General features: G+C 37.7%; 1 protein-coding gene across 18 annotated transcripts in view; it reads left to right on the forward strand.

Moving 5' to 3' along the window:
* Window positions 1-9,547, forward strand: part of LOC148845332 (uncharacterized) — a 15,961-nt gene extending 6,414 nt beyond the window's left edge. For all 18 annotated transcript variants that reach the window (XM_088954522.1, XM_088954535.1, XM_088954540.1 and 15 more), the window contains 2 exons: window positions 3,260-3,335; window positions 9,180-9,547. In XM_088954522.1, coding sequence (XP_088810648.1) covers window positions 3,260-3,335; window positions 9,180-9,376 — 273 coding nt within the window. In that variant the 3' untranslated portion in view covers window positions 9,377-9,547. The remainder of the gene's footprint in view (window positions 1-3,259; window positions 3,336-9,179) is intronic.
* The last annotated feature ends 3,117 nt before the right edge of the window (window positions 9,548-12,664 follow it).

The raw sequence follows: 12,664 nt of genomic DNA on the forward strand, positions 1-12,664 counted from the left end.
CCTTATATCATTTCATACTACTTCAAATCATGTCCATTTTGGTCTGCGCTTAGCTCTTCTAACCCCTTAAACTTGTCACAGATTTATTCTTTTTACAAGTTCTGTAGATAGTCTTCTCTGCATATGACTAAACCATTCTAGTCTACTTTCCCTCATTTTATTACTTATCACCCATTAGGGCTACTTCTAGGTTCCTACAAATGAATTCATTTCTAACCTTGTCTTTTCTGGTTTTCCCATTCATCCATCTCAATATTTACATTTCTATCACACTGATTTTTTTTTGGATATGTTGTTTCCTAACTGCCCAACACTCTACTCCAAATGGTATTACTGGCTTACAACTGTTTTACAAAATTTTCCTTTTAGTCTTAGTTGTTATCTGCCTACCTCATAGGACTCTAGGTTCAACTTCAAAACATGTTCTTTTGTCTATAACTTTAGTTTCTTAATTTTGTTTAATAATTTGGAACAAGATAATAATTTAAAAAGGTGTGCCTATGCTTCTTTTGTCATTTCATAAAATATCATTCTATATTTTGCATATTTTACTATTTTTCCACCATGTCTATAATTTTTACAATATTTTCGTATGATATTTCCGACATGATTCATATATTTGGATGACCGCGATTTCTACAAACATCGACATTTTAAACCTTGGATAGTGCCTCCCAGAAAACCTCCCTAAGATTTGAAACTGTTGGTCCATAAACATTTGTAACTTGGATAACATTGCCATCATGAAGCTTCAGAACTAAAGATATTGAGAAATTTCCAATTCTGCTAGAAACAACGCTACAGAATGAAGGATTCCAAAGACTCAGAAGGCCCCCTGCACTCCCAGAAGCTGCCAATGCCTTCCACCTAACCTGACCTTCCCCCCAAATACTTCGGATAATAGCAGCATCTAACTTCTCCAACTTTGTTTCTTGGAGCAGGACAACCTTCGACTTCGACATTTCAGAGAGTCACAAACCACCAATCTTTTCCTTCCCGAACTCAAACCTCTTACATTCCAAGATAAAATTTTTAACTCCATGGAGAACACTTATCAGAATACAAGCAACCCCCCACCTCAAACCTTCTTAGACCCCCTTGCTGCCCCTTCACTACTCCCCGCCTTGTCATTCAGACCCCAAGTAAGTCTCATCATTTCTCTATTTCTCTTTGAGTTGGTTCCTCCTTTTTTTGTCGCCACTTTCCCCCTCTCCATAAGAACTCTTTGTTCAATCCCTTCCAAAAATTTAACTGTTTCAACTTCCATCCCCTCCATTGAAACCCCCAGAAAATTTCCCAGACCCAAGAGCTTTGACATAACCCAAGAGGAGGGATTAGCATAAATATTACTGGACTTACCTTCCTGGCCCGCCAAGGAATTTGTTTTGTCTTTGTTTCCCTTCAGGTGAGCTTCTTCACTCTGCTTCATCAAGTCAGGGCTTCTCCCACTTCTCTCCGTCTCTTTGGATTAATTTAGACTATTGGCCATATTATCTAGTTGTACCTCAGACCCCATCACTGCAATAGGTGCCACCACCAGCAGATTATCTTCCGCAGGTACCTAAGGAAGAAGCTGTTGTTGCCGCCACTGGTGTTCAGCCTCCAGCGAACTCTCCGAACCAGGGGGACGAGAGGGGAGAGGCGAACCTGGCTGAACATCTCTTCGGTTCTCAGAGTCCGATGACAAAGAGACTGGCTCATCTGCAGTCTCGAGCCCCATCATCTCTAACCGAACCGGACTATTGAGTTTCTGTCTGCCAATGGACCACCTTGGTTCACTGGCAGATTTTGAGTTTCTGTCTGTCTCCCTGAATAGGGATACACCAGAAGTTCTCTCTCTCTCTCCTTCCTTCCCTCCGTATGAGTGATCTATCTCTTTGCTGTTCTCCCTAGCAAGAACCTTACTTGCTTTCCTTCATATTCTTCATCTCTAATCACCCCACAAAGTCCACCACCACATCCTAAATTAGTATGGCCCTAACCTGTCTTACATCAGTATTGATATTACAAATATATTTTTTCTTCTGCCTCTGGATCTTTGGATGAAAATGCCGTGGAACATCTTTTTATTTATTTTTGATCAATAACACTTTCATTAATCATCAGTAGAAAATTTACAGGAGGAAGACAAACACATTTATCTTCCAAGAGTCACTAAGAGCCTCTTAAGAGAAAGAAAAAAGAAGAAAAAGAGAAAAGAATACACTAAAGTTACAGCTTAGCCCAAAACAGTGAATCCCTTTCTGCCCCTTGTTTAGCTAAACCGTCATCTAGGGAATTAGCCGATCTTTTAACCCAACATGTCTTAACTTCCATCTCCCACACCAGCCACATGAATTTCCTCCTCTCATTGTTATACTTCCATAAACCATTTTGATCTTTAGTCAGCCATCCTATCACCACCTCTGAATCCCCTTCAATTATGAGTTTCTTGATGTTCAACTCCTTAGCTTTCCGGACTCCTTCCATAACTGCAAGGATCTCAGCTCTAAGGGAGTCACCCACTCCAATCGTGGAACATCTTTCCTTGATGGATCTTATGTCCTTGGGACAAATAAGATGTTTTATATGCCAAAGGACTTATTTAATGTTTGGAAACTAAAGGGAGAAAATGTCAAAATGAATTTCTATGGTCAACCTTGTTTGCAGCTAACATGGGATTGTTGAGGGGAGGTGTTCATGTTGAATTGAATAGGAGGTGCCATTTGTATTCAAATTGTATGATTCAATTCATGAATTGTATATTGCAAACTCACTACGGCTTTTCCAAGATTGTGATGTTTCACATAATATGTCGATAGACATTGGCATGGACCTATTGATTTTTCAAGTTTTAATGTTTTGTACAACTTGAAGTGGTGCTAAATGATATAAAGGTTGATATTTTACAATGGATATGACACTGAAAAGAACAAAATGGCAAAATAGAATTCATGTAACTAGCTCCATATAGTTGGGACAAGGCTTAGATGATGATGATGTTTTGTGCAACTTGTGTGTTCCAAATTCTTGCTTTTTTTATTCCAATTTTATGAGCTAGAACCTGGAAGCCAAAGCCATGTTGCCTAGATACACTGGCTTAACACTCATAAAAAAGAAAACATACACTGGCTTATCAAAAAATGATCCACTGGGTTGAGTTATCAAGTGACAGGTCAAGAAGTATCTAGGTTTGTGTTGTAACTATTTATTGATTTACACTAATACAACTAAATTATCAAGGTAAACTTAAATTTGATTAGAGTTGTCTTCCTTGCAGAATGCAAGATGTGGTGCAGAGCAAACTCAAACCATTACACGTCAATCACCAACAAGTACAATAACCCCAATTCAAGGTAATACAGGTTCCCTGAAGTTTGTTCAATGAATCCCATTTTGAGTTATGTCATAATTTGATTTAATTAAGATCAGTGAGTTAAACCAAGTGATTAAAATATAAATATCTTGTGCCTTTTAAGCTCCTTGTCAAAATTCATCAAAGGCAAGTTACCAACTGGTTTGGTTGGTAAGGTCTTTGATTGCTTGTAGCAGAGACTTGGGATCAATTCCCATTTTCACCTGGGTAGGGCTGTTATGGGTGTAGGGATGGACTACCCCCATTGTGTATCCCTATAATAGTAGTATTGCATTAAAAAAAATGGAATCCATAAAATGGCAGTCCGTCCTCTCATGCCACATGCCTTCATTATTTTTGGGTTTTTTTCCCTTTTACTCCTATATTTCTTTTTGATCAGCAAAGAAATTCATTTATTAATTTAAATATTTGAAATTAAGTTGCAACAATGCCCAAAATAAGGATGGTCTATCAGCTCCCTGCTTGGCTAACACATTTACCAACCCATTAGCTTCACTTTTAACCCATCTAAAAGTAGAGTTAAATTTCTTCGCAAGTTGATCAATCTGTCTAAAAGTGAATCTGAGTTTCCAAGTTGCTGACTCAATTTGCTTTGCCCATGTTATGATCAGAAGGGAATCTCCTTCAATTTCCAACTCTCTTGCCCCTAATTGTTCAGAAAGCTTCAATCCTTGCAACAATGCTTTTGATTTAGCCTGAATCAAGTCACCAAAACCAATTGGTCCTGAGAACAAGGCCATCGCTACTCCTTGATGGCTTCGAAAAACTCCCCATATTCCTGCTCTTCTTGGGTTGTCAAATGAACTACCATCAAAGTTTAGATTCAGTTTATTTAAACCTAGTGGTTTCCACTTCATTCTTTTAATTTCTCTATGTGGTTATGAGAGTGCTACTTCTCTCCAATTTCTTAAGAAGTCATCCGTGGGAATACCCTTGAACAGTTCCAAGGTTTTAACCCAATGTATTGATCTGATTTTAATGGCTTCAATCACCTCCTCTAAGGATTTACATTTTTCATTGAAGATCCTCTGGTATCTCTCTTCCCAAATTGACCAAACCACAACTGCACATACTACCTTCCACATACATACTCTTTTCTTCTGTTGCCTTAGGAAAGTTGGGTTGAAAAGGCTCACTATGTTTTGTAGGAGATCCCATTTGCAACAAAAGAGAATAGAAATAGTCCCAAATACAAGAAACAAATGAACAAGAGAGAAGTAAGTGAGAATGGGTTTCACTACAAGCCTTGCAAAGAACACACATATGTCACAGGTGTTTACCTTCCCTAGGAACATTTCCCAGCAAAGAGATTGTACTTAGGAGGAATTGACTTACACCATATTTCTCTTACAGGGAAGTTTACCCCCACACTATCCAAATGACCTTGTATGTTGAAGAAAGAACAAGAAAACAAGCCATCTGAAGCTGGATGCCAAATTCTATTATCAAGGCCATTTTGGTCTAGGTAAAACCATTTCCAACTTTGACAAAAGGGCAAGGAGAGAATCACACTCATTGTCTCTCAAACCCCTTTTGAACCCTAAGTCCCAATTTAACCTAGTTTCTGAGGGTATAACTACCCTAATTATAGTTTCAGCCTTTAGGTTTGACAGAGAGTAAAAGTTAGGGAATTGCAAGCTAAGTGGTTGATCTCCAAGCCAAAGGTCTTCCTAGAATAAGATCTTGTTCCCACGCCCAACATTTAGACAAATGAAGTTAGTAAATAAAGGCAAGATTTCAAAGATTGCTTTCCAAGGGGAATTTGAAGCTGCATTAGCTGCTATTTTTGCATCCCAGCTATTGTCCGTTACACCATGAGTGCTTTCAATGACCCCGTGCCACAATCGATCTTCCTCACGGGGAAACCTCCACAACCAATTTCCTAGCAGGGTTGTATTCATCTTCACTAAGTTCCCAACCCCTAGCCCTCTCTGCTCCTTAGGCCTCAAACTTGTCCCCATTTTACTAAATGGTCTTCTTCCTCCTCTCTTGGCTCCCATAAGAAATTCCTCATTATCTTCTCTAGTTGTCTAGCTAATTTTGCTGGGATCCTAAAGGTGGACAGGAAGTAAGTGAAGGGATGGGAGATCCATCATATGGATGGCCGAACCTTGCATGAAGGTTGGGCGAAATTTCAAAAATTTCTTTACTCTCATCTGGGAATCCTATTCCCAATTTATAAAACTGCATTTTCAAGGTTTGTTCTTGTAACCAAATTGGACCAAATCTGAAACCAAGATTAGGGAAGGATATACCTGATATGGAATCCACGCAAAAAGCTCCTCCTAACGTAGGTGTTCACGCCCAAAGAGTGTACCAAATCCTCCCTCCACTGAAGATGACACAACTTAGGATGAGGTAGGATCAGCGGGTAGTTCTTCACCAAGAACTTGTGATTCTTTAGCAAGAATCGAATGGGGTAGTGAGCATAGCTTCAAATTGTTTCTTCCAGCAAGAAACAATATCAAGACCAAATCTTGATCAGATCAACTAGAGATCGAACAGGGTAGGGCGGCAAGAGTAGGAAGAAAAAGAACTGAAGGCAAGATCAGTCCAACTGACTTGTCTTCTCTCTGTGTTATGTCTGGTGTCTTTTTAGGTCCACCCTGCACTCTATTTATAACCTTAAAGAGACAACCTCCTAATCTGATTAGGAGTTTCCTGATCCAAATCTTTATTTGGATCTGGACTCTTTAAATTATAAAGATAATCCCTTATCTTATCTGCAGTTCAAAATCAATTTATTCCTAATCAAATTAGGAGTTTCCTTATCCAAATCTTTATTTGGATATAGACTCTTTAAGTGGATAAGAGATATCCTCTTATCCTTATCTGCTGATCCAAACCCAGATCTGCCCCTATTTAATTAATCCAATTAACCCAGTTCGAAATGGGCTTTTAGGCCCATTAAGCTTTCAGGCTCACTTCCTTTTAATGCTGGCTAGCTTGTCTCTCTTTGTATGGCGTGGGACCCTAGCATTGATCTACACATCAGCCACATGGATTTAGCGTAGCCTCTGTTACAAGGCCTGGCTGAATTCACTGCTGAATACAGTGAACCCCTGAGTCCATCACCATGGGCTCTTAATGGGCCCAACATTTACACTAAATGGTCCTTGGGTCCAGCCATCTTATGAAGGCCCAAGGATTGTGGGCAGATGCAAGATTAGCCCATCAGGTATAGCTCTCAATGGTCTTACATTTAACCTCTCAGCCCTTAATGATCAAACACTGTCCGACAAGAGAGGACCTCTCCCTCGACTGCAAGGTACAGTGCTGCACTCTCCACTCACATGGATCTCAGGAATTAAAACTTTTTGCAAACATTTTGAAACCATAATATATATATGTATATCTCTATATAAATATGTTTTGCAAAAACAAATTTTAACGGTTGAAATCAACTGCCGACAGTTTAGGTTTCCATCAGAGAGAGTGCATCCCCGTTCATTCACTTTGTCTGACAAAGGGGTTGATCTTGTCACTATGATCACCCACTCAGATAAATTCTCAGATTGTCCCAACATACTCAGGTTTTGACCCCCTCTAAGGATTTCATTGATTGGCACATCAAAGACAACCCAATCTAGCACTTAGTGCAGTATCATAATCGAGTCTAGGGGTCAGGTATAACATTCCAGTTTTACCCATCTATCTCCAAGGTCTAGGGCAATAATGGAATTTTGGTCCAATTCGGGGCTTCAAAAAAACCCACACTACATGTACCTCAGGTCTCACCTTGGTCGTTGGGACAAGCCACCCCAACCAACTTCGCAGTACACTAGTGTCAGCTTTGGCAAGATAAATCTCCCCAGATCTATCCAACGGCTGTGAAGGTTCTAAATTAACACGAGTCTCATATGTGTCTAGTTTAAGGGTATTACACAGAAACACACCACAATAGCATGAATCAAATGTGTACTTCATTCATTTACAATAAATGTCATAATGTACATTTTGCTGATTGGAGCTAAGGGCATACACTGTCTAACAGTAAGGTGGACTTAATCAATGTAATCCTTCCCCCCAACGAGATGTTATTTATCTTCCGCATGGCTAACTTCCTATTGAATCTCTCTATGACTGGTTTCCAAAAGCCTTCATGTTTTGGATCACAACCCAATGGAGATTGAGGTACTCTAATGTTATTTAACTCCTGCGCACAACTCTTTCCCCAATTCACCTTTAATTTAGAGGTCCTTTGAAACTCTTCCACTAAAATTTTGCAAATTCCTTAAACTGTAATCACCAACCTCCTTGCAAAAAAATGATAATATCATCTGCAAATTGCAAGTGAGTTACCACTACCTCAGATCTCTGAACTCTCCAACCTTTGATGAGACCTTCTTGATCATCCTTGATGGTTTTCCTACTTAGAACCTCAACCATAAATGTAAACAAGAAGGGAGAGATAAACTCCTTGCCTTATTACTCTCTTTGTTGGAAAGGAATCCTTAGCCACTCAATTAATTAGAATTGAGAAATGCACCGAACTAATACAACCTTTAATCCACTTTCTCCATCTTTCTTCTAGACCAATTTTCTCCAACAAGCATAAGAGGAATGACCAATCCACCATATCATACTCTTTCTCCAAGTCCAGTTTACAGATTATGCCTTGCCCTCCTTGTTTCATCTTTGTTGTCACACACTCATTTGCAACTAGGATTTGGTCCACTATTTGTTTCCCTACAACAAAGGCCCCTTGGTTTTGGGACATTACCAAGGGTAGAACAGTCTTTAGCCTTCCTGCCAAGACTTTTTCAATGATTTGATAAAGGCTAGCAATAAGACTTGTAGGTCTGTAATCCTTGGGGGTTTTAGCATCTTTCTTCTCGGGTATTAGGGCTAGGAAGGTTGAATTCGCCCTTGGTGAGATTTTCCCTTTTTGATGAAATTATGCAAGTACAACCACTAAGTCATCCTTTTTGATTTCCCAGCAATTCCGATAGAAAGCCACCATCAGGTCTTTGGGCTTTTGACCTTTCCATATTGAAGAACGCTTCATGGACCTCATCCTCACTGAAGGCTCTTTCCAGGAAAGTAGCTTTATGAACTGGCAATTTTGTGTCCTTGTCCCAATTCAAGTCCCCTAAATTCATAGTCATTTCTTCTAGGGTTGCATCAATCGATTTAAAATGATTAACAAAGCACTTCTCAATTTCCTCCTTTGAAGTTATTATCCGGTCTTCACTCACAATGCTAGAGATTATATTCTTCATTCTTCTCCATTTGCCAAAGCATGAAAGAATTTTGAATTTCCATCTCCATCCAGTAACCACTTACACTTTGCTTTTTGCCTCAAAGAAATTTCTTCCTTAGAATTTCCTCTTGCTGCACTTTCAAATTCCATCTGTCTGATCTGTCTTTCAAACCACATTCTCTTAGGTTCTCTTTTTGGTCTATTTCCTCTATCCTTTTAGCAATTTCCTCCTTTTTCTCTTCTAATCTCCCAAACTCTACTCTTTTTGGTCTATTTCCTCTATCCTTTTAGCAATTTCCTCCTTTTTCTCTTATAATCTCCCAAACTCTTCTCTTTTTGGTCTATTTCCCTTTTACTTGTATATTCCTTGTTAACAAAGCTTCATTCCGATTGGTTGGCTACACATTTTTGTTTTGTTATTCCACTTTATAACTCAATTAATAGAAAAAAAAGGATGATTTAGGGATTGTTGAAGTTGATTTGCAGGCAAATCAATATTGGGTGGGTAGAAAGTTGATTTGCAAGGATTCATGTAGCTTCAATGATTAGTTGATAATTCTATTTTTACCATGAATAGTTAATCTTTCCATCCTCAGTGTCTAATTTGTTGCTGAATTTTAGGCAAGGAAAAGGCACCTGAACTTGATGATGGTGGGACTGGATTTCCACCTCGTGATGATGGAGATGGTGGTGGGGGTGGTGACGGTGGAGGAGGAGGCTGGTCAGGAGGATTCTTCTTTTTTGGTTTTTTGGCATTTCTAGGGTTTTTGAAGGAGCAAGAAAGCGAGGGGCCTTACAGGGACGATAGGAGAAAATGAGCGGATAATTTGATGTTTCTTTCCCTGTTGTATCGACATTAACTATTATATTGTGTTATTGGACACAAAGAACCTATATGAATTTTCCTACACTTAATTTTTTTTTTTTGGTAAAGACGTGAATTTTCCTACCATATCCTCAAGTATGGTAAATCTAATTGTTCCACCAAATCCATTGATTTGCATTATATATATATCGTAATCTGTATCTTTAAAATTGCCATGCAATACTAAAGATGCCGATATTTTGAACCTATTCTTTCCCAAAATCTTATTGAAATGGTACAGAACCAGAGGTTTAGTAACTTCCCTTTCTTGGGGTAAGCAGTAGCTTTCCCTTTATTAAAGTGGCATCTCACATCACTTGTTTAAGTGTTCAAACAGTATAGTCTTGTAGTTATCTATTATAGTTTTCTGCCAATCTTCAATATATATATATATATATCGCTAAAGATATTACATCGAGCTCAATCGCAATGCATTTATGAATATTTGTTAAAACGTTTCCTGATTTATTTTTCATTGATTCACATTTCAGAAGGTATACTATTTTTAGTAAGATTTCTTAAAGATGGTTGCGACGTGTTAAAATAATCCATGCACCATAGATTTTGCCTATATTTTAGATACATTTTATAATGCGAACAATGAAAATTGACAACTATTTGGTATTTGACAAATACGTACAAAAGCAACAGATACGATCATACGAAGGCCCTCTTCAAACTATTGTGGGATTAAAATGTCCTTACCAGCACACAAAACATGTTTACCTAATAAACATGTTCACGAGACCTAAATTTAGGAGTATGGTTTTTAAAACCGATCCAGTGATCGAACCTGTTAGGGGTTTGGTTACTGGGTCGAACGGTCCGACCATTTGACTCAAATGGTTGGACTGCTGATAAAAAATAAAAAATTAAAAAAATTGAAAAGCGGTCAAAACCGTTGGAACGATTAACCGGTTGGTTCAGTGATTTGTTGGTCAAAATCAATGATTTTGGAAAAAATAGTATATTGGTCCTGTTTTTCCGGTTCGACCGTCTGGTCTGATCAAGTTTTAAAAACCATGTTTAGGAGTCAGGGGCTCCTTCTTCAAGGTCCTGAACTCCTAGTTAAAACTTAAAACCCAAAAGCTACAAAACCAATTTGAATTCCCATTTAAAACCAAGTAGTTACGAAACCAGTTTATCCTCTTTATTTCCTCCCTTTTTACACTAATATCTATTGTCCCGCTTACATAAAACAAATCCGTCTTTCGTCTTCAATGACATATATAGATGATCTTGTGCTACATATCCCAGATAAAAATAATAAACAAATCAAATAAACTAACTATGAAAAACTCACCGTCACACATGTTTTTAACTTTCTATGGTGTAACAGCCAAAATCGTGGCATATATTTTAACAGCCTAAACAGGTAATTTTAACAACTGGAATCTCCACATAAATCCCTAGAAATCTTAGTTTGTGTTTGGATAAGTTTTTTTTTTTTTTTTTTCAAGTACTTAATTTTGTGCTTTGGTAGTAAAAAAGAAAAAGATTTGATGTTTGGAAGTGTGCTTTCGGAAGTAGATTCTAGGAAAGCATAAGCAAATCTGCGGTAAAAAGCATAAAATCATTCTACATTATTTTGTGCTTCTGCCACATACCATGTTTTAAATTTGTAACACAGCAAAATATGTGCCATGTTTGATTTCCAAAAATGTGGCAAAATATATGCCACATGGCAGTTGACACCACTATGGTTCGTGTGATAATTTTATATTATAAATTTTAACAAATAACAAGTTGACATGTGAAATTAATCAAAGTGCCCCCATGAATTTTGATGGATACCTGATTGATCTGCTCTTTTATGACACCGGTTTATTGGCTATAAAACTTTTCAATATCATGTCTTTCTGGTATCATGGTTGAACCTGTCAAAACAACATATCGTAACCAAACACTTCTTTATATTTTTTACTTTCAAAAGTTTGTTTTAAAAACAATATTTTTCAAATTGCAAAATTATAAGATAAAAACACAAAGAAATAAGGATTCCAAATTCAGCCAAACTAGTCATTTCATACAGACCACCTGAATTCCACATCTTATACCTACTTGGACCTCTTCATGCATAGGGGGGAAATCCTTTAATTTTGATGGGCCCTTAGATGGCACTTAGGAGCCCAATATGAATCTCGAGTTCTTGACTATCCACCAAATGAAACGAAGTAGGAGAGAAATTACGGGCCAAGCATATGCACCACGTCATAAGAAGGCTTTTATATATCATCAATTTTCCCTTATCTTCTATACATTTTCCCTTTTATTTTTTATTTTTCCTATGATGAGTTTGGAAGGAGTAAAATGTAAATATGTAGAGTACAAAACCTTATATTTTGTATGCATTTGCGCTGTATATATTTACATTTGTACCGCTTCCAAACTGAGCGAGCCTAGAGGGGCCATTTCTTGGTGCAATAGTAAAATTTCATACTTAAAACATGAGATCATGGGTTTGAATGGCCAAAAAAAAAAAAGGAAAAGGAGAAAAGAATGTCAATGGGTTGGATCCATATCTAGCCCGCCCCTCTCATAAGAGAACATCAACATTGGGTAAATGGGTTACGGCCCTTACTTTGCTTCTTTGTTTTTTTTTTTTAACTTTTTTCTCTTTTTGGTACGGGTGATGTGGCATTAACTCCCATATGCTAGACCTAATCACTAGATTAATAAGTTAGGCTCAGTTTGGAAGGAATACAAATACGAATACGTAGTAGAGTGCAAAACTATATAATATATATGTACCTGTATTGTAAATATTTGTATTTGTACTTCTTCCAAACTGAGCCTTAGGAATAGGGTTACCGGGCCACTATCACAGAGCATGAAGAGCCCCCCCTTTCCATGGTTTGAACTAAGGTTCAAAAATATCACAACATATTATACTGTATCATATGTTATATACTGGTATATGCTATTTTGGGTTTAAAGATTAAAAACCATCCTAATATATTTGTTTGTAAAGCATTAAACTGAAATAAATAAATAAATAATGAATGTAGTATCATCCTGAAAACACACTTGATACTCGTGTGTGTCAATATTCGAAATATGGTTTAAAGTATTAAACCCATGCTTCATCAATACAAGATATATCCCTTACAACAGCTGGACATCGACTGTATTGGCACTTCTTTGCTATTCCTCCTCTTTATCTTTCTTACCCTTGAGTTGGTAGGGCTGCAACTTGGTTGGGTTATCCCAAATCCAACCTGAATCCAAAAGTCTGGATTCG

The sequence above is a fragment of the Nelumbo lutea genome, chromosome 7, assembly GCF_056320005.1.
Source record: "Nelumbo lutea isolate HS-2025 chromosome 7, American lotus-T2T, whole genome shotgun sequence".
Lineage (NCBI taxonomy): Eukaryota > Viridiplantae > Streptophyta > Magnoliopsida > Proteales > Nelumbonaceae > Nelumbo > Nelumbo lutea.